The sequence below is a fragment of the Nannobrachium achirus genome, assembly GCF_963921795.1.
Source record: "Nannobrachium achirus genome assembly, chromosome: 14".
Lineage (NCBI taxonomy): Eukaryota > Metazoa > Chordata > Actinopteri > Myctophiformes > Myctophidae > Nannobrachium > Nannobrachium achirus.
The window spans coordinates 31,375,993-31,394,565 of record NC_137821.1 but is presented as its reverse complement, the minus strand read 5'-3'; the positions used below and the strand labels follow the sequence as shown (position 1 = coordinate 31,394,565).

Below are 18,573 nucleotides of genomic sequence, written 5' to 3'. Positions count from 1 at the left end.
TTGTAGTCGGCAAGCGGAACCTTATTCCTGCAGTGGCCATGTTAGTGGGGACAGGTGATTTACGACGCAGGGGTGAGAGGGTGATTCCACCATTCTCGGGTGTGTGTGGACCGGTCTGGATGTTGTTAGGGCATCGATACACACACACACACACACACACACACACACACACACACACACACACACACACACACACACACACACACACACACACACACAGTCCCCCTCAGTCTTTTTTGAGTTGTGTGGCACTGGGAGAGAGTGTCTGGGAGGCCATGCAGGATTAGCCATCAAACGGGTGTGGGGCGATGTTTGAAGACATCGAAGGAAATACAAGCCAACCCTGCCCAGGTGCTGTGGTAAAGAGGGTACTGGGGACCCCAACTGTGGGCTCGATGGGTCGAACTCTGTCTGTGTGTGTGCGTGCGTGCGGGTGTGTGTTCAGCGTGCATGCATATCGGTTCCTATGTTGGTTCTTGAAGTGGTGATGTCTGTGTGTGCACATGCAGTCATCCGTGTATGACTTTTATGAGCTGCTACGCTTCGTGGTGAACCCCGTCTAGTTGGATTTGAACCGTAACCGATTGGATTTCAGGGTAGGCAGGGTGACCCCTGACCTTTTCTGTTTTTTTTGGTCTTACAACATCTGTGGCCTCCACAAGTCCAACCCCCTCACTGCCCTCTGCTCCAAGTCCAAGTTCATCAACAAGTCCTCACTCACAGGTTGCTCAAGAAACAGGCTAATGTATAACATTACACACACAATTTCCTTGAATGTCAACAAAAGCCTCCAGCAGCAGGTAAACAGGTTGCTCAATTTCTCATTTCTCAGACGTTTGAATGCAGAGAGTATGCACTGGGTATCCACGGAGGAGTATCCACGGTATCCTGTTCTCCGTGCACTTTGAAGTACGCATGCGCCGATATCTCTCGCCTTGAATATTATTCCCCTCAGGGGAATCGAACCCAAACCGTGGGTTTGTTGCATCCGTGCTCTACTGACTGAGCTAATGAACGGATGATGTGACTCCTTTTTTGTGCATTTATCTTTGACGTGGATAGTGGGGTAGGCGTGGATAGTGAGGGACTGAATATTTACTATTCTGTCCATAACGGCACATAACTCGGTAACGCGGCTGAGTGGGATTGGGCGCCGATGACCCCCGTGAGTCGCCACCGAGGCGAGCGCTAGCGAGCCGAGTTGCCGCGACCGCGCCGCTCCATCGGGGTCAGTGGCGTGGAGCGTTACACTGGGGAACTGAGCACACTTGGCATCTGGTTCGAGGCTGGGAGTCACCTCAGGTTTTATTTTTGCGCTCCTCTGAGGTTGACCACTAGATGTCGACATTTTACTACTAATATCTCTGCATTGGTGAGTTATTGGATACTGAATATCCAAGTATCCTGGATACTTTCTGCATTGAAGAGTCTGAAAGCACGTGAATATTTCGCATTAAGTGCGTTGATATCATTAGAACCAGGTGATTACACACACAATTTCCTTGAATGTCAACAAAAGCTTCCAGCAGCAGGTAAACAGGTTGTTCAAGAAACATTTTAAATATTTCACTGTCAATTATTTTATAATTGCAGCTATATTTCATAGTTGATACACTGAGTCAGAGAAAGTCCGATTAATGAATGTACTGTTTGAAAGAGCTAGCTTAATAACTCCAAAGGGGTAGAGTTTCCTTGTTCCTTGCATCGGCAGAGCACGCAAGTACTGCGTTCGGCTGCGTATGTAGGTAGGTAGGTAGGTAGGTAGCCATGAGGGACCAGCATTCCTGGTGATGCCAGTGGTGAGCGCACCTCATGGCGCACTCTGCTGGCGCACAAGTAGGCCATACATGGCCAACTTGTGCACAAGACGCAAGTTGGCACCTCGGCAGAGTGCACATCTTGTTCCTCTTCTCAATTCCCTGTAGAAATTCCCATGTCACATTCAGCCTGTAATATGACGTTAATCAAACTATGCAGGGGATGATCATTCTTATTTTAGAGAAGTGAAATTTGATTTGGAACTTTTGTTGTAGTGATGTCAGCATCCTAACCCTAGCCCGTTAGTCGCAGCTATTTTTCTAAACCTTCATCAAAGCAGTTAAATGTATAATCACAACTGATACACAGGTTGATAAAAATGACTATGTCCAGAACTTCATCAATAAATAGCTTTATTGGGGCTCAGCCAGTCAGAGCACAGATAGGCCTACACCTAGGTTGAGTCTTTATTGTCTAAATATATACATACAGTGAATGTTTTACATGCTCTTTACATACAGCTGTTTTTATGGCCAAGCATAATAATTTACGTCCAAGGGGTTGCATGGCGGTGGTCTCACAAGTGGGTGGTCTCATCCTCGTCCTCTGAGTCTGTGTTGTGTAGGAGTGAAGTCTGCGCCGCCGGTAGGCATTTACACTCCAAGAAGAATTGAACCACTCGGGCCTAGAGAGAGAGAGAGAGAGTGAGAGAGCGAGAGAGCGAGAGGCCGAACTTTGAATAACAGAACATCAATAACTTACTCATCAAACCCCCGCTCCTCTATCAAAGTGTGACTGCGGCCCGAGCCCCCATGGAGCATGCCTGTGGACTGCGGCTGCCACTATATTACATTATACGACTATATTGTACATTATTATATTGTATATTATCTTAACATTCTTATATTATACCATTATATACTGTTTAACATTATTGTTAAACAATATTATATTATACTATTTTACACTATTATATTTTCTATTACTTTTACTACTTGTATTTGCCTGTATGTCACTCTGTCTCTCCTTTGCTCTCTCTCTCTTTCTGTCCCCCCGACTTGGTTGAGGCAGTCAACCGCCCACCCTAGAGCCTGGGTCTGTCCTGACGTTTCCTCCTCCTTAAGAGGGGGTTTTATCGTTACCACTTTCGCAAAATTGCTTGCTCAGGGTGGGGGCCTCTCTTAGCATGAGGTATCTGCTCGGGTCTCCGCTCTGTAGCCTATGCAAAGTGACTTGAGATAACTTGACTTGACACGTTAATAACATTGAATTGAATTATCAAACCCTAGAGTTTACACAAGTTTAAATAATGGACTTAAGACTGGATGTTTTCTAGATGAAAATGTGTTATTTTTGCCACATGGCTGTACCATGAAGTACAAGTTAGGCTGGCCCTACGGTATATCACTCCTACCTGCAGAACCACCTCCTGGGAAATGTCCATAACGGGGCCGCAATGACCAAGGCTGACCACAGGAGGGCGTACAAGGCTTGGACCAAACACGGTGCCCAGGTTCATCAGAGACATCTTATTCACCGCTGCTTTCGTAGAGATCCTGTAGCACATTTTGAACACATGGTCACAAACTGCAGTGGTACATCACAAACTGTGTAAAATGTCTGGTTGTGAAAATGGTGAATTCAGCAGCTCTGTGGGTTGATTGTCTGCTTAATTTATAGCACATGGAGATGGGCTACCTTTTTGTGAAACCTATGGCAGTTCGATGGTTTCATTAGCATAATGTAAGGTGAATTCATTTTCCAGGCACCTTGAAACTTGTCACAACACTGTAAAGTGTGACAAGAGTTTCAGTCAGTTAGGTCAGTGGTTCTCAACCTTTTCAGTCCCAAAAATAATCATATTTGAACTGGGGACCCCCATCTTGACAATCATTTGGAATTGTAAGAGTTGAGGCATCACATTTTGTTTGACTCAGTGCCACAGATAAATATTGTGAAAAATAGCCAATCTACAAGCTTGTGAGGCGTTGTGAAATTGTAGATCAGCTATTTTTAAAATGTTTGCCTCTTATTATTTGACAATTTGGCCAACTTTGCCTCTTATATTATTTGACAATTTGGCCAATCCATGGCCGGTATTTATGGTATATTGTTGATTACTTTTGATGCAGTAATGGTCATCCATCCAAGATCGATCTAGAAGAAGAAGATGGCTCTCCAGCGCATTGATGAGCTGACGCATGGACCCGGCATTAGGAGTGGACGCTGAAGCACATACTGCTATCAAGTGTGATTTGAAGAAGAGAGGTCCAAAATACAGTTCCATTCATTTACATGCCTTACATGGCATTAGCCTTGGATCACCAACAAGCGAAGAAGCCAGATAATATTCATTCAAAAACAACCAGTTGGCATGGTTATAACATCCGTGTCATGGACTCCATATACAGTATGGTTATATCCATCTCCATATAAGGCTGGAGCTGACCGACACATCTACGTCTGACATCACATAATCCATATAAGGTACGCACTCATCACCAGGATGACCAGCTCAGCGGAACGGTATAAGACTATCTCCTCTCCTAGACTCTACCTTCAAAGACCTTCGACCTTCATGAGACCATCATGCTCAAGCATACTTCAAACTCCAATTCCGATTTGAACTAAGGTATCTGGCCTTACAGCCCACATAACTCTGCACCATATACAACTCATACCCATACTCCAGGGCATCTGACCTTACAGCCCCGATACCGCTACAAGCTTCCTAATAGACCACCTTCCAAATCACACAGGTTATATATATCCCAGTTAACAGTTCCTTTAGTAGTATTTTACAATGGCGGAACGGGATGCAGTAGTGGTAATGCAGCAGAAGTTGGACAGGAGCTGCTGGGTGTGCTTTGCCACAGACGAGGATGACGGCACAGCAGAGTGGGTACACCCCTGCCGCTGTCGTGGCTCCATTAAGTGGGTCCACCAGAGGTGCCTACAGTACTGGGTGGACGAGAAGCAGCGTGGCGACGATACGGCACATGTGGCCTGCCCACAGTGCAATGCAGAGTACCCCATCGTCTTACCCAAACTGGGTCCTGCTGTGGCGTATGTCCTGGACCTGATTGACCGAAAGCTCACCATTTTGTCTCCCAATGTCATCGTGGCGGGGATCATCTTAGGATTCATCTTAGGATTCTACTGGACTGCTATGAGCTATGGAACCTTCACTGTCATGCAGGTGGTGGGCCACGCGGAGGGTTTGGATGTAATAGAGCATGCAAACCCCTTGTTACGGCTCATTGGCCTTCCCACCATCCCCGTTATGCTGATTCTAGGCAATATGATCCGCTGGGAAGACTATGTGCTTCGGCAATGGAGGAAGCACACCAACAAGCTGCAGATCCTCAATAGCATCTTCCCAGGGCTTGACCGTCCAGTTCCTCGCATCCCGGCAGAGGTCAGAGGAGTTCTGGAAATCCGTGTGGAAATGGAAAATGTGTGCCGTGTCCTGTGCGGCGCGCTCGCTCTTCCCACCATTTCCACCATCGTGGGCAAGCTCATGTTCAGTAGTGTCAACTCTAACCTGAAGAGGACCATCCTGGGAGGCATCGCCTTTGTGGCCATAAAGGGTGCAGTAAATGTGTATCTCAACAGGCAGAAGTACCTGCGGAAAGCCCACCGCAAAATCCTCAACTTCCCTGTGCCGGAGGAGGAATGAAAGACGGCCTCTCAGTGCATAGCAGTGGGCTTGGTTTACTGGTGCCACTAAAAATAAATGTTCTATTCCTTTTTCCAATAGATGTTTACAAAGATATTTACAGTAGCCTATTCTAATTTTGTACTTTTGCTGTATAAACTATAACTATAAATAGATTTCTGCCTACCATGACATGATAAAAATATTTACCAGTAAGACGCCTAAGGGCGAAAAGCAAGGTTGCGCCATGTCTTGGCCATCTGGCCAGTGATGTATATTAGGGATGGGATGATATGAAAATGTCATATCACGATTATTGTGGCCAAAGAAATCGCAATTTACGATATTATTGCGAATGAAAATATCCCCAACATCCATTATCCTGGGGCGGAACATTTGCCCAAAAATAGCATATCTACAAGCGTTGTGAGCTTGTGAGCTATTTTTTGCCAAAGAGATTTGTATAAGTATGTATAAGTATGTTTTACCAATAGAGGGCTCTGTGGGTTTATTATCTGCTTAATTTATAGCACATCATGGAGATGGGCTACCTTTTTGTGAAACCTATGGCAGTTCGATGGTTTCATTAGCATAATGTAAGGTGAATTCATTTTCCAGGCACCTTGAAACTTGTCACAACACTGTAAAGTGTGACAAGAGTTTCAGTCAGTTAGGTCAGTGGTTCTCAACCTTTTCAGTCCCAAAAATAATCATATTTGAACTGGGGACCCCCATCTTGACAATCATTTGGAATTGTAAGAGTTGAGGCATCACATTTTAAATATTGTGAAAAATAGCCGATCTACAAGCTTGTGAGGCGTTGTGAAATTGTAGATCAGCTATTTTTAAAGTGTTTGCCTCTTATTATTTGACAATTTGGCCAATCCTTGGCCGGTATTTATGGTATATTGTTGATTACTTTTGATGCAGTAATGGTCATCCATCCAAGATCGATCTAGAAGAAGAAGATGGCTCTCCAGCGCATTGATGAGCTGACGCATGGACCCGGCATTAGGAGTGGACGCTGAAGCACATATTGCTATCAAGTGTGATTTGAAGAAGAGAGGTCCAAAATACAGTTCCATTCATTTACATGCCTTACATGGCATTAGCCTTGGATCACCAACAAGCGAAGAAGCCAGATAATATTCATTCAAAAACAACCAAGTATATCAACTAACTACGATGTACTCACTGACTGCTGGATTCCGTTCAAGCCATATAAGGCTGGAGCTGACCGACACATCTACGTCTGACATCACATAATCCATATAAGGTACGCACTCATCACCAGGATGACCAGCTCAGCGGAACGGTATAAGACTATCTCCTCTCTTCTAGACTGTACCTTCAAAGACCTTCGACCTTCATGAGACCATCACGCTCAAGCATACTTCAAACTCCAATTCCGATTTGAACTAAGGTATCTGAAAAAATACTGTGGATGCTGTGCATGCAAAGAAGGGAAGGAAGGTGCTATTTAAAAATAAAGGACAGACACCTGTGCATGCTAAATATAAGCAAGGGCCTCCACAAGGGGAACACCAGAGAGCGTGTTTCAAATGTGGGAAAGTGCCATCTCATCCCAAAGAACAGTGTCCCGCAAGAAGTTCCGAGTGTCACAAGTGTGGAAAGCGGGGACATTATGGGAGGGTATGTAAATCAGCCAGTGCAGTGCATGCTGTCACAGAGGACAACGATAGCCTGTTTCTAGGGGCTGTGGATGCAGGAGAGGATCCATGGACTGTAGATGTCAGCGTTAGAAACTCCAAAGTCAGGTTCAAGATTGATACTGGGGCTGATGTCACTGTCATACCAGAGCAGGTGTATGAGCAGATAGTACAGTCAGACACACGGCACAAGTTAACTCCAGTGAGTAAACCACTGTATGGGCCGGGGCGGGTACCATTAATTGTAAAGGGGGCCGCCAGCGAAGTACTGTGCTATGGTGACAGGACTGCTACAGAGGACATTTATGTGGTGCAAAACCTACACACAGCCTTACTGAGTAGGGCTGCCTCAGTTAAGCTGAAGCTAGTCGTTAGACTAGATAGCATAGACCTAGACTCTGTGAAAAAGACTTACCCAAAGCTATGTGAGGGGCTGGGTCTTGTGAAAAAGGAGTACAAGATAAAACTGAAACCAGGTGCCGTTCCAGTTGCATTAAAGGCACCACGGAGAGTTGCACTGCCACTGCTCGGAAAAGTCAAGGCCGAGCTTGGACGCATGGTGCAGCTAGGTGTTATCAACAGGATCGAACAGCCAACGGACTGGTGCTGCGGCATGGTCGTGGCACCGAAGAAAAACGGTCAGGTTCGCATCTGTGTGGACTTAACCCCTCTTAATGGAGCTGTCTGCAGGGAGAAGTACATTCTTCCCTCTGTGGAGCAGACCCTTGGCATGCTGTCGGGGGCACGGATCTTCACCAAGCTTGACGCCAATATGGGGTTTTGGCAGATTCCTCTGGCAAAGGAGTCTGCACTGTTAACAACGTTCATCACCCCATTTGGCCGTTATTATTTCAACTGCCTGCCGTTTGGCATTGCTTCGGCCCCAGAACATTTCCAAAACCGGATGGTGACGGAGGTCACTGAGGGGCTCGAAGGGGTGGTCTGTCATATGGATGATGTTCTCATCTGGGGAGCAACTGAAGAGGAACATAATGCCAGAGTGCATGCTGTCCTGGAGAAGGCTCAGAGAGCAGGCATCACACTCAACACGGACAAGTGTGAGTGGGCAAAAAGTGAGGTGAAATTCCTGGGGTTCATAGTCTCTGCGGACGGGTTGAGACCGGACCCTGACAAAACTAGAGCTGTACAGCAGATGGAGCAGCCTAAAAACATCAGTGAATTGAGAAGTTTCCTTGGCATGGTGACACAGCTTGGAAAGTTCATCCCTAACCTTTCTGAAAAGGACAAGGCCCTGAGAGACTTGTTGTCCAAGAAAAACATGTGGGTCTGGGGACATGAGCAGGAAAAAGCGTTCACCAACCTAAAACAGGAGCTGTCCTGTGCACCTGTTCTCCAGCTATATGATCCCAACAGAGAACTGAAGATCTCAGCGGATGCGTCGTCATATGGCTTGGGGGCAGTGATGCTTCAAAAGTGTGACAATGCATGGTTACCTGTTGCATATGCTTCGAGAGCGCTTACACCCACCGAGCAACGCTACGCACAAGTGGAAAAAGAAGCTCTAGCCTTAACGTGGGCGTGCGAGCGTTTCAGTGACTTTATTCTAGGTCTACACTTTGTGCTGGAGACCGACCATAAGCCACTAGTTAGTCTGCTGGGGGGGCAAGCACTCGATGCACTTCCACCACGGATACAGAGGTTCCGCATGCGGCTCATGAGATATTCGTATGATGTCACACATGTGCCAGGAAAGACGCTCACAACAGCGGACACCCTGTCACGTGCACCTCTGAGGGACGGAGGGACACAGCATGATGGTGAGCTAATGGAGGACACCAACATATACGTGGACTCTGTTATGGACAGTTTGCCAGCAAGTGACCACTACCTGGAGGAGCTCAAAGCTCAGCTGAGCAGTGACAGTGTGTGTAGACAGGTCATGCACTACTGTATGCAGGGGTGGCCTGACAGAAACAAGTTGGAAGGTACAGTAAAACACTACTGGGCAGAACGAGCCGTTCTAAGTGTGCATGATGGACTTCTACTGAGGGGCACAAGGTTAGTTATTCCTTCCACTATGAGAAACAGTGTTCTTGAGAAAATACATGAAGGACACCAAGGGGTTGTTAAATGCAGGGAAAGGGCACGCCAAACAGTGTGGTGGCCTGGGCTTAGCAACCAAATCGCAGAGCTTGTTTTACATTGCAGGGCATGTATCAAAGAAAGGGCCAACCCAAAAGAGCCTTTAATGCCCACAATGTTACCAAACAGGCCTTGGGAGGAATTGGGCGCTGACCTATTTATGTTAAAAGGCAGCAATTACCTACTTGTAGTTGACTATTTCTCAAGATATTGAGATTGGTGCGCTGGTACAGGGGCTGCACCGCGACTCAGCGTGTCACGTATGCCTTGATGTGTTACAAATGTTTGTATATATGTTTTGAATACATGACTGCTGTGTCGTAAGACAAATTTCAGTGTGAACTGACAATAAAGCTATATCATCATCATATGTGGAGATAGCCAAACTAGGCCCAACACGTTCTGTTGATGTAATTGTACATTTGAAGTCTATGTTTGCCCGTCATGGCGTTCCGGTTAAATTTCGGAGTGACAATGGGCCTCAGTTCAGTGGGCAGGACATGAAAAGGTTCGCTGAACAATATGGGTTTAAACATGTGACCAGTAGCCCCAAGTTCAGCCAGAGTAATGGGGAGGCCGAAAGAGCCGTTCAAACTGTCAAAAACTTGCTAAAGAAAGCGTCAGATCCCTATTTAGCTTTGCTTGCCTACAGAAATACCCCACTGAGCAATGGGTACAGTCCGGCACAGCTACTTATGGGGCGACGTCTGAGAACCACTGTCCCTACCTTTCCAGCAATGTTGGAACCAGCTCTTCCCGACTTAAGAAAAGTCCAACACAGAGAAAGGGAGAAAAGATGGATGGACTCAAAAAACTTTGATCAGAGACATAGGGTCAGAGATCTTCCTGAACTGTCATCAGGTGATCATGTGTGGATTACGGATGCTAAGATGCCGGGCACTGTGACATCTGCCCACCACACCCCTCGATCCTACTTAGTGGAAGGACCACACGGCACAGTCCGAAGGAACAGACATCATCTAGTGCCTCTGCCTGCAGCCGAAAGCAGTGGAGACACTCAAAAGACACCAGCTGAGGAGGACATTCCCGAGACAGAGCCTACTCAAACCAGGCCAGTTCAGACCGGGCCTATACAAACTGGGCCTGCACCAACTGGGCCTATCCAAACTGGGCCTACTAAAACTGGGCCTATACAAACAAGGCCTGTAAAAACTGTTGTGCCTCGTGCGAGCTCACGTGTCTCTCCTGGTGGGACTATGAGAACAAAATCAGGTAGAGCCGTGGTTAAGCCTGACAGACTGGTGCTTTGAGAGTATGTTATTTAAACTAGACCAGGTCAACCTGGTTGTGCCAGACCCCGGTTCTGCCAACCCTCTGGGCCTATAAATTTAATGGTACATTTATAGGCTGTCTGTCCCTTTATAGGCTGTCTGTCCCTCCCTCATGTCATCATCATTTGTGACATCATTGTGACCAAATATGGAGAAAAGAGGGAGGGACAGACCGACAGACAAAGCCTTTTGCTTTGTCTGTCGGTCTGTCCCTCCCTCATGTCATTGTGATGACATGAAGGCTTTGTCTGTCGGTCTATCCCTCCCTCATGTCATCATCATGTCATCATCATGACCATCTATGGAGAAAAACAGGACAGACCGACATTTGCTTATGTAGGCCTACCCATTTCATGGGTCTGGCAAAAAGAAAAAAAGAAAAAAAAAGTGGGTATTGGTGTCGAACTGGGTGATGCAAATTGTAAAAAAAAAAAAAAAAAGATGGTGATTGGTTGTACGGTGATTGTCTGTTATATGCATTGATTGAAAAAGAAAAAGAGTTTTGAATCTGAATATCATTGTGGTTACATTTCTTTCTGAAAAAGGGAGATGTGGTGTAAACCTATGTTCTAGGACATGACGTCATAGTTCAGAGGACGTCATTAGGAAGTGAGGAAGTGTTCATTCAGATTCCAGTGTTGATGCTGTATGTAACATGCAAGCGGCAATAAAGCGGTGCTGTTAAAACCAGTACGGATTCCCTCGTTCTTGTGGAACATGAGAGCCTAACGTTACACTTATTTTTTGCCAAAGAGATTTGTATAAGTATGTATACGTACGTTTTACCAATAGAGAGTTTAAATGTTACCGGATGCAGCTCGGCAAATAAAAGGTGAATTGATCCCAGGGCATGACGGAGGCCGATTTCACGATAAACAAAATCTCCATAATACGATTATCGTGAGTGTGTTTTATCGCGATAAACGATAATATCGCTTATCGTCCCATCCCTAATGTATATCGGACCAGTTACCCATATATGGAGATCCCTGACATCAGGGTTCTCCATATATGGGCAAAAAAGGGATTTGGTTCCCCTGGCATCACAGGGATCTCCATATATGGGCATAAAAGGGATTCGGTTCCCCTGACATCACAGTGATGTCAGAGCGACAAACCCATAGACTGTAAAAAAAAGCGTACACGGGCGGACGGACAGATACGGACATGATGTGCGGTTTCTCAGAGTAAACTGTGATCTTCGGTCGCAATTATAGTATAATAATAATAAATATCTTTTGAGAAATTGCAAATGGTTTTGCAAATCTTTGAATATATATATATATATATATATATATATATATATATATATATATATATATATATATATATATATATAGGCCTATATAGTTCCCTGGAACTAAATATTTTGAGATGGGGGTCCGTGGCCAAATACATATACATTTGGGGGTTCTTGACATTTTGAGAACCACTGACAACAGACATACAGTAGTTACATTTAGAAGGCATTTGTAGAATCAGCCTCAGCTTGTAATGGGTAACAGGATTTAATGTGAATTATAATCAGTAACAATGAACAGTAATCAGTGTTGGGTAACGCGCGTTAGTAATATAACGCGTATTAGACTACTAATATATTACCGAAATGCGGTAATGACTAATATACCGCTTTACTGAAAAAAAATCGGTAATATATTATTATAATGATAACTTCATTACTTCATTACTTCCACGTTACCAACCAGGGTCCCGTGACTCCCGTCGTCCCGTTTTAAGCCAATATGGTACGGATTTTTGTCGTGGGACCCAGTATACCTCCTGTGCCTTCAGCCTTCCTATCAAGTTCTGTGGCTGCGCGCTGCTGCTGCCCCGCACCGAACGGCACACAAACGCAGGGACGTGCAGGGAATGTTAGAGAGGCAGGGGGCTGACATGTTAGAGAGGCAGGGGCTGAGGCAGGGCTCAAGCCCCCTTTGATGTCTATGTGTGTACATGCCTGCCAGGCACTGTCGGGTGGATTGGAGTAGCCTGACACTTCAGTCCGCACATCACCCCCCCCCTGTTGGTGGGTGGTTTGTAGTGTGGACTGAAGCTGCACATATTTTAATCTATTTCAAACGCGCCTGAAGAGCGGGCGCATTGAATGGGCCAATCAGGGTTGTATGCTTGGGGCACGTGAACTCTATGCTCCGGTCCCAGCCCCCTCCAAACAGAGCTCTTGAGCTCACGTGAGACTCGCTCGTGGACTCTGATTGGTGTCCTCTGCCCACGTGAGAGTCTAGTGGACTCTGATTGGTCCGTGAAAACTGTCATGGCGGAGTCAGACTCGACTCGTATTATTAATAAACTATGAAATAGTGCCGTTTCCTCACGTTTTAATACCATTTTGCACTAACGTAAACATGCAGACATATAATATGTTATGAGAAATAACATATTTTTGCAATGTCACGCCACGTCGCGTGTGTGTGTGTGTATGTGTGTGTGTGTGTGTGTGACGTCAATAGGCTTTAGCCCGCCCACGCCGAAATAGAATCTGCCCTGGTAATCTCAGACTCTCCCGGAGTGAAACGTAGTGAACGTAGTGTGAGATGTCTGGCGCTCGCAGTCAGGCAAGGATTGGAGTGCCTGGAAACCATTGCGCACAGCGAGTCAGCGTGCCCAGGTGTTTAGAATGATTATTAGCCTAGTAAGCTACAACATTTCAATAACTGAAGGGAAAACACACGCTAAAATGTATGCATTACTGAGAACTATCAAATGCCTGGTTTATATCTCCCACCCATGAACTGTAGCGCTGTGTTGGTGGATGTTTTCTCCGACGCACGGGCTGTCAGATAAAACATGCCCAAAACAAGAGCTATCACTCCCACAAAGTAACAAACACAGAACACCCCAGCAGCACGCAGCAGTGTCACACAATTATAGGCCACATTTAAGAAGGTAGGTCTATTGTGTTTCATATGAAAAAACAGACAATAAAATATAAAATAAAATAATAAAATATAATAATAAAATATCTAGATAATTATTTGTTCAATTTGAGCATTTAATTTTTTTTTTAACCAAAAAGTAATAAGTAAAGTAATATTAATATATTACTCCTACTCGGGGGGTAATATGTAACGAAATGTATTACTTTAAAATCAAGGTAATATGTAATCAGTATCTATTACCAAAAAAAGTAACGCTACCCAACACTGACAGTAATACAGCAGTGTGATGCTGTCCAGACCATGAAATAATAACAAATAATAATGAACAGTGATATAGTTGAGTGGTTCTCAACCTGTGGGTCGACCCCAAAAGATTTTGGGGGATCCCCAGATGATTAGCTTAATGTGTAACATTGTATTCCCACTCAACAGTAAACAAACCAAAATACAGTTTAAATGTATAGACTATAGAGGGTATCTGCACATTTCTAAAGTGTCAATTTAAGAGTATTTGACAGTTTGGCCAATGTTTAATTTGTCATTTAAGAGGTATTAAAAAGTCCTTAAACTGTCACTTTAGAAATGTGCATAAACCCTCCATAGACTTAAAGTTTATGCTGGTTTGTTTACTGTTGAGGGAGAAAAGAATGTTGCTCATTAAGTTAATCATCTGGGGAGTGGGGACCCCCGAAATAATTTGGTGACCCCCTCTGGGGGTCCCGACCCACAGGTTGAGAAGCAGTGTGAGTGATGCTGAACGGACCGTTGCAGGTGGTGCATGAGGTAGAGGAAGGTGTGTCGGTTTACTGGAGGACAGGACTGGAGCAGACACAGCATGGAGTCCAGCCTGGAGTCCACGTCCTGGATGTCTGGAGCAGAGGGAATGCATGTTCGGTGGTGGTCGTAAAGGGACTCACATTTGTTATACTATATTTCACTTTCAAAAAAACTTTTGGTAATTCTATCGTCTAATCAGGCTTTTATAAACACTGTGACAACCCTGGGGTCGTCAGGGTAACCCAGATGGTTGTCATGGTTTCCAACCCGGTGCTTGTATTTCAGAGACTGATTGGAGTGCGGAGTGTGCCATCAGTGAGGATCTGGCCCACCTGGTGCTCCCTCTATATAAGAGGCTGCAGGGCCATTCTCACACTCTTACCTGGCTCCAGCATGGAGCCAGGTATTAAACCTTTTTTCTTTTTGTTCCAGTTTAAGTATGATTTGCACACCCACACAACATGCTACACTCATCCACACACTCGCATACATCACTGATACTACTGACTTCCACGATTTGTTATGATTTGATCCTTATCTTTGTTTATTTAGGGTTAAGTAATAAAATAATTTAAAATGTTCTGGGTTTGTGTGGCTTCCTCTTTGTTACAAACTGAGCCATTTGTAACAACACCCTGAAAGGTTTTTAATTTGCCTGATTCAATATTTAGATGTTTGATGTAAATGCCATCAGTACTCCTCCTCCTCCACGAGGAGGGCCCCATACACACCCATTGTAACGTCAAACTCCATTTTATTTAACCTTGATAGATTCATTAAAAACACCCATTATTTTTTCTGGTGACTCATAATACCCTCCAAATATGTGAGCAGGCCGTGTTTTTTTTATAACTTTTTCATTTATTTTGAATAATTCTTAAATAAAAACACGGCCTGCTCGCGTATTAGGAGGGTAGTATGAGACACCAGAAAAAATAATGGGTGTTTTTGATGACTTTATCATGGTTAAAATGGAGTTTGAAGTTACAATGGGTGTGTATGGGGAGGCGTCCTGCAGGAGGAGGGCCAAGGGAACATTTACATCGAATATCTAAATATTGAATCAAGCAAAAAAATTAAAACTGTTCATAAAAGTCTGATTGGACGATAAAATGACCAAAAGTAATTTTTTAAGTGAAATACCCCTATAAGTGAAATTATCAATATTGTGATGTATAAATACCCTGTTACAAGTAAAAGTACGGAATTAAGAATTGACTTGAGTAAAAGTACAAAAGTATTGGTGTCAAAATGTACTTTAAGTACGAAAAGTAAAAGTACTCATTATGCAGAAGGTCGCGTGTGAGTATGTGTGCATGTGCGTGTGCGTGTGCGTGTGTGTTACCCAGTGCTGTGGCCAGGCTCTGGAACAGGGAAGCAGGTATGAGAGGTTCAGGCAGCTCTCTGAAGTACAGCTTGAGAACACCTGAGACCGCGTTCACCTCGGCACCTCTCAGCCTGGACACTGCGTCCCGCAGGTCTGTAAGATGGATGGATCAATTCATTTAGTCCAGTGGTTCTTAACGTTTCAGGCCACGACCCCCAAAATAATCATATTTTAACTGGGGACCCGCCCACCCTGATGAGCACTAAGTTGAGGCATTACATTTTGTATAACACGGTTCTATTGTGAGAATAGCAGATCTACATGACTAATTAGGGGGAAAGTCCTACATCTCATTAGTCCTACATCTCATTAATCCTAATTTGGTTAGGGTTAGGTTTTAGGGTTAGGTTTAGGCATAGTTTTACTGAGGTTAGGGTTAGGTTTTGGGTTAGGTTTAGGCATAGCTTTACTGAGGTTAGGGTTAGGTTTTGGGTTAGGTTTAGGCCTAGTTTTACTGAGGTTAGATTTAGGTTTAGGTTTAGGCATAGTATTTTCACCAGGTTAACATTCACCAGATTCTGACTAATGGAATGTAGGAACAATGAAATGTCGGACCAATGCCATGGCATCCTAATTAGAATACATTTTAGGCCCTACCCTACCCTAAATGTCGGTCGGGTTCGGGTTTGGTCGGGTTCGGGCAGAATTTCAGAACTATCACAATACGGGTGCAACAGTTAATCGGACTAATCTATTTAATCGATTGTGAAAAAACATCGCTAATGGATTATTTAGTACTATAATCGACTAACTGATTCCAATTTCGGCATGACATTATTGTCATGGGGCAACCCATGCCCTATAGACAGTAATGAGGACCTTTGCATGCACACACACTGACACGCCACAGCTGCCAGCCTTTTCACAATTATAGGAAAAAACGGTTCCAAAAACCCATCTACAAGCTTAAAGGACAGCTCAGCACTAAATAACATCTCGGCTCACTTATATTGATTTCATTTCTGATTAATAGACCCCATGGACAATCATTTGGGATCAATATAAGTAGGAAAAAGTTATTTAATCTGGAGTTGTCCTTTAACAATGTGCCACGATGCATAGTGAGCTTGAAGATCTGTCATTTTTTTGATAATTTTTCCATAGCAACGTATTGCTAAGAAAATAATGGATAGCTACAGCTTTGCATCACAATACCCTTGTTGTTAGAAGAAACAACACGGTTATTTCTATCGATTTACTCACTCCATGGAGACTTGAATTTATGGATACTTTTTGTTTTTTGTTGCATTTCCAAGACAATCATAGAACAGCAGTGGTTCCCTATAGACACAAAGAACCTGATTTGTTCCCTAAACTCCTAAAATTATTGTCTTAGGAATGCGACAAAAACAAAAAACAAATATCCATGATTCTTTCTTTTTTTTTTGTACCTCCAAGACAATGGCAGACAATGGCAGATTAGGAACCCCCTCCCCAAATACTTGTAGGCCTATGTGTCTCTCACAAACACGAATCAGAATCTCCCAAGTGCTAGACGGGGCCTTACTGCTGTCGAAGGCGGTCTTGAGGGTGATGATGTCAGTGGCTGCTCCTGAGAGCCTGTAGATGCCCACCTCCTCCATGCCTCTCCTCTCCACCTCCTCCGCACAGCACCGCACCACATGGGGAACCAGCACCCCCTCCTGGCTGGGGGAGGACCATGCACAGCAAGGGTGCAACAGTTTGTCAAACTAATCAATTTAATTCAGCCTCTCAAACTTTCACATTTCAAGGTCTCGACAGTGTACAAATGGAACCAAATGGACCCGTTAGCGTCCATTTGGTTCAATGTGTACACTCACTACACTGTCAGAGTTACACACTTGTATGGGTCAATTTAGACAAGCTCACAGTGGGTTGCAACACGTTGTGAGCTTGTAGATCGTTATTTTCATTACGTTCGCACAACACAGCGGTGGGACAAAGTATAAAATAACACTAATCAATAGTTGTCGATCCACAGTGATACAGAAACACACATGCAAAGGTCAAGCAGGGAAATCAATTACACCTGTTAACCACATGGACCCTATTGTCCCTATTTTTAGCATGGGAAAGCACCTTTAGTGTGCTGGCTGTTTAGGCTATTTCTGCTCTATTCTCATCACACTTCCTATTTTCACACCCCTTTGTTATACAAATCACATCCTCAAACATAAACTCTCTGTACAGACAAGGGAAGGAAATCAAGCAGTTCCATGTACATTTTAAACAGTTAAATCCCTGTACACATCATTGACTGCAGTCCCCCAGGGGTCTGTATACTTTCTACAACTGTACAATCTACAATCTCACAGCGTCTCAAAATTTAAATATGATTATTTTGGGGGTCGCGGCCTGAAGAGGTTGAGAACCACACTGACCTACAGTAATACGACATGCCTAGAATAGGGTTCAAGTGGTTGATATCGTCCTGTCTGAAAGGGAACTTACTGTGCCACGACTTCGATGGGGATAGAAAAGACGGGTAGCTGCTGTGTGGGTGTGGAACTGGGCGATTCTAATGGGTGGGGACAGAACTTTAGGGACACCATCACCTCCACCTGGCCCAGGGATAGCGTCTGTTTTCTCCATCTCTTGTTGAGGTCTGTGGCTTGCAGCTGAAGGACATTGTGTGCATACTTAGAAAGATGAGGTACAGTACACTTGGACAAGTATAAAGTACAAACAGGGACTTGTGGGGTACAGCATAACTTGTTTGGGATGCTTTCCATACTGTATATTGGAAATAAATAGAACCTGTGTTCCAATGGGTCCCCCGTCCAATGTAGTTATTTAGTCACGATCTCTTGTTAATACTTTTAAAAATAGATAGAACCCGCAGACACGCTTAACCACTTTCACTTTCAAAATGTTTTGAAAATAGTGAATGTCAGATCTAGAAGCATCGCGAGTCGTGACACATTATGAGCTTGTAGATCAGCTATTGTCGCTACTTTTGTGCGACACTCATGTACGATGAAGTAGGGCATGAAAATAAAAAGATGAAATATAGAGATACAAGCTTTCTGCCAGACAGCAACGGTATACA

General features: G+C 44.4%; 2 protein-coding genes across 2 annotated transcripts in view; one reads left to right on the top strand and one right to left on the bottom strand.

Moving 5' to 3' along the window:
* Positions 1-2,335: 2,335 nt before the first annotated feature.
* The window catches only part of LOC308298606 (active breakpoint cluster region-related protein), a gene marked incomplete at both ends in the record, with an annotated part of 28,185 nt that continues 11,947 nt past the window's right edge, over positions 2,336-18,573 (bottom strand). Inside the window, 6 exons of the mRNA XM_080742249.1 lie at positions 2,336-2,443; positions 3,152-3,314; positions 14,142-14,247; positions 15,501-15,635; positions 17,050-17,189; positions 17,976-18,142. Coding sequence (XP_080598375.1) covers positions 2,336-2,443; positions 3,152-3,314; positions 14,142-14,247; positions 15,501-15,635; positions 17,050-17,189; positions 17,976-18,142 — 819 coding nt within the window. The remainder of the gene's footprint in view (positions 2,444-3,151; positions 3,315-14,141; positions 14,248-15,500; positions 15,636-17,049; positions 17,190-17,975; positions 18,143-18,573) is intronic.
* LOC308298607 (E3 ubiquitin-protein ligase MARCHF5-like) lies at positions 4,562-5,437 on the top strand (the record flags this gene model as incomplete). The annotated part of the gene is made up of 1 exon (XM_080742250.1): positions 4,562-5,437. The coding sequence occupies one exon, from the start codon at positions 4,562-4,564 to the stop codon at positions 5,435-5,437; it is 876 nt and encodes a 291-aa protein (XP_080598376.1).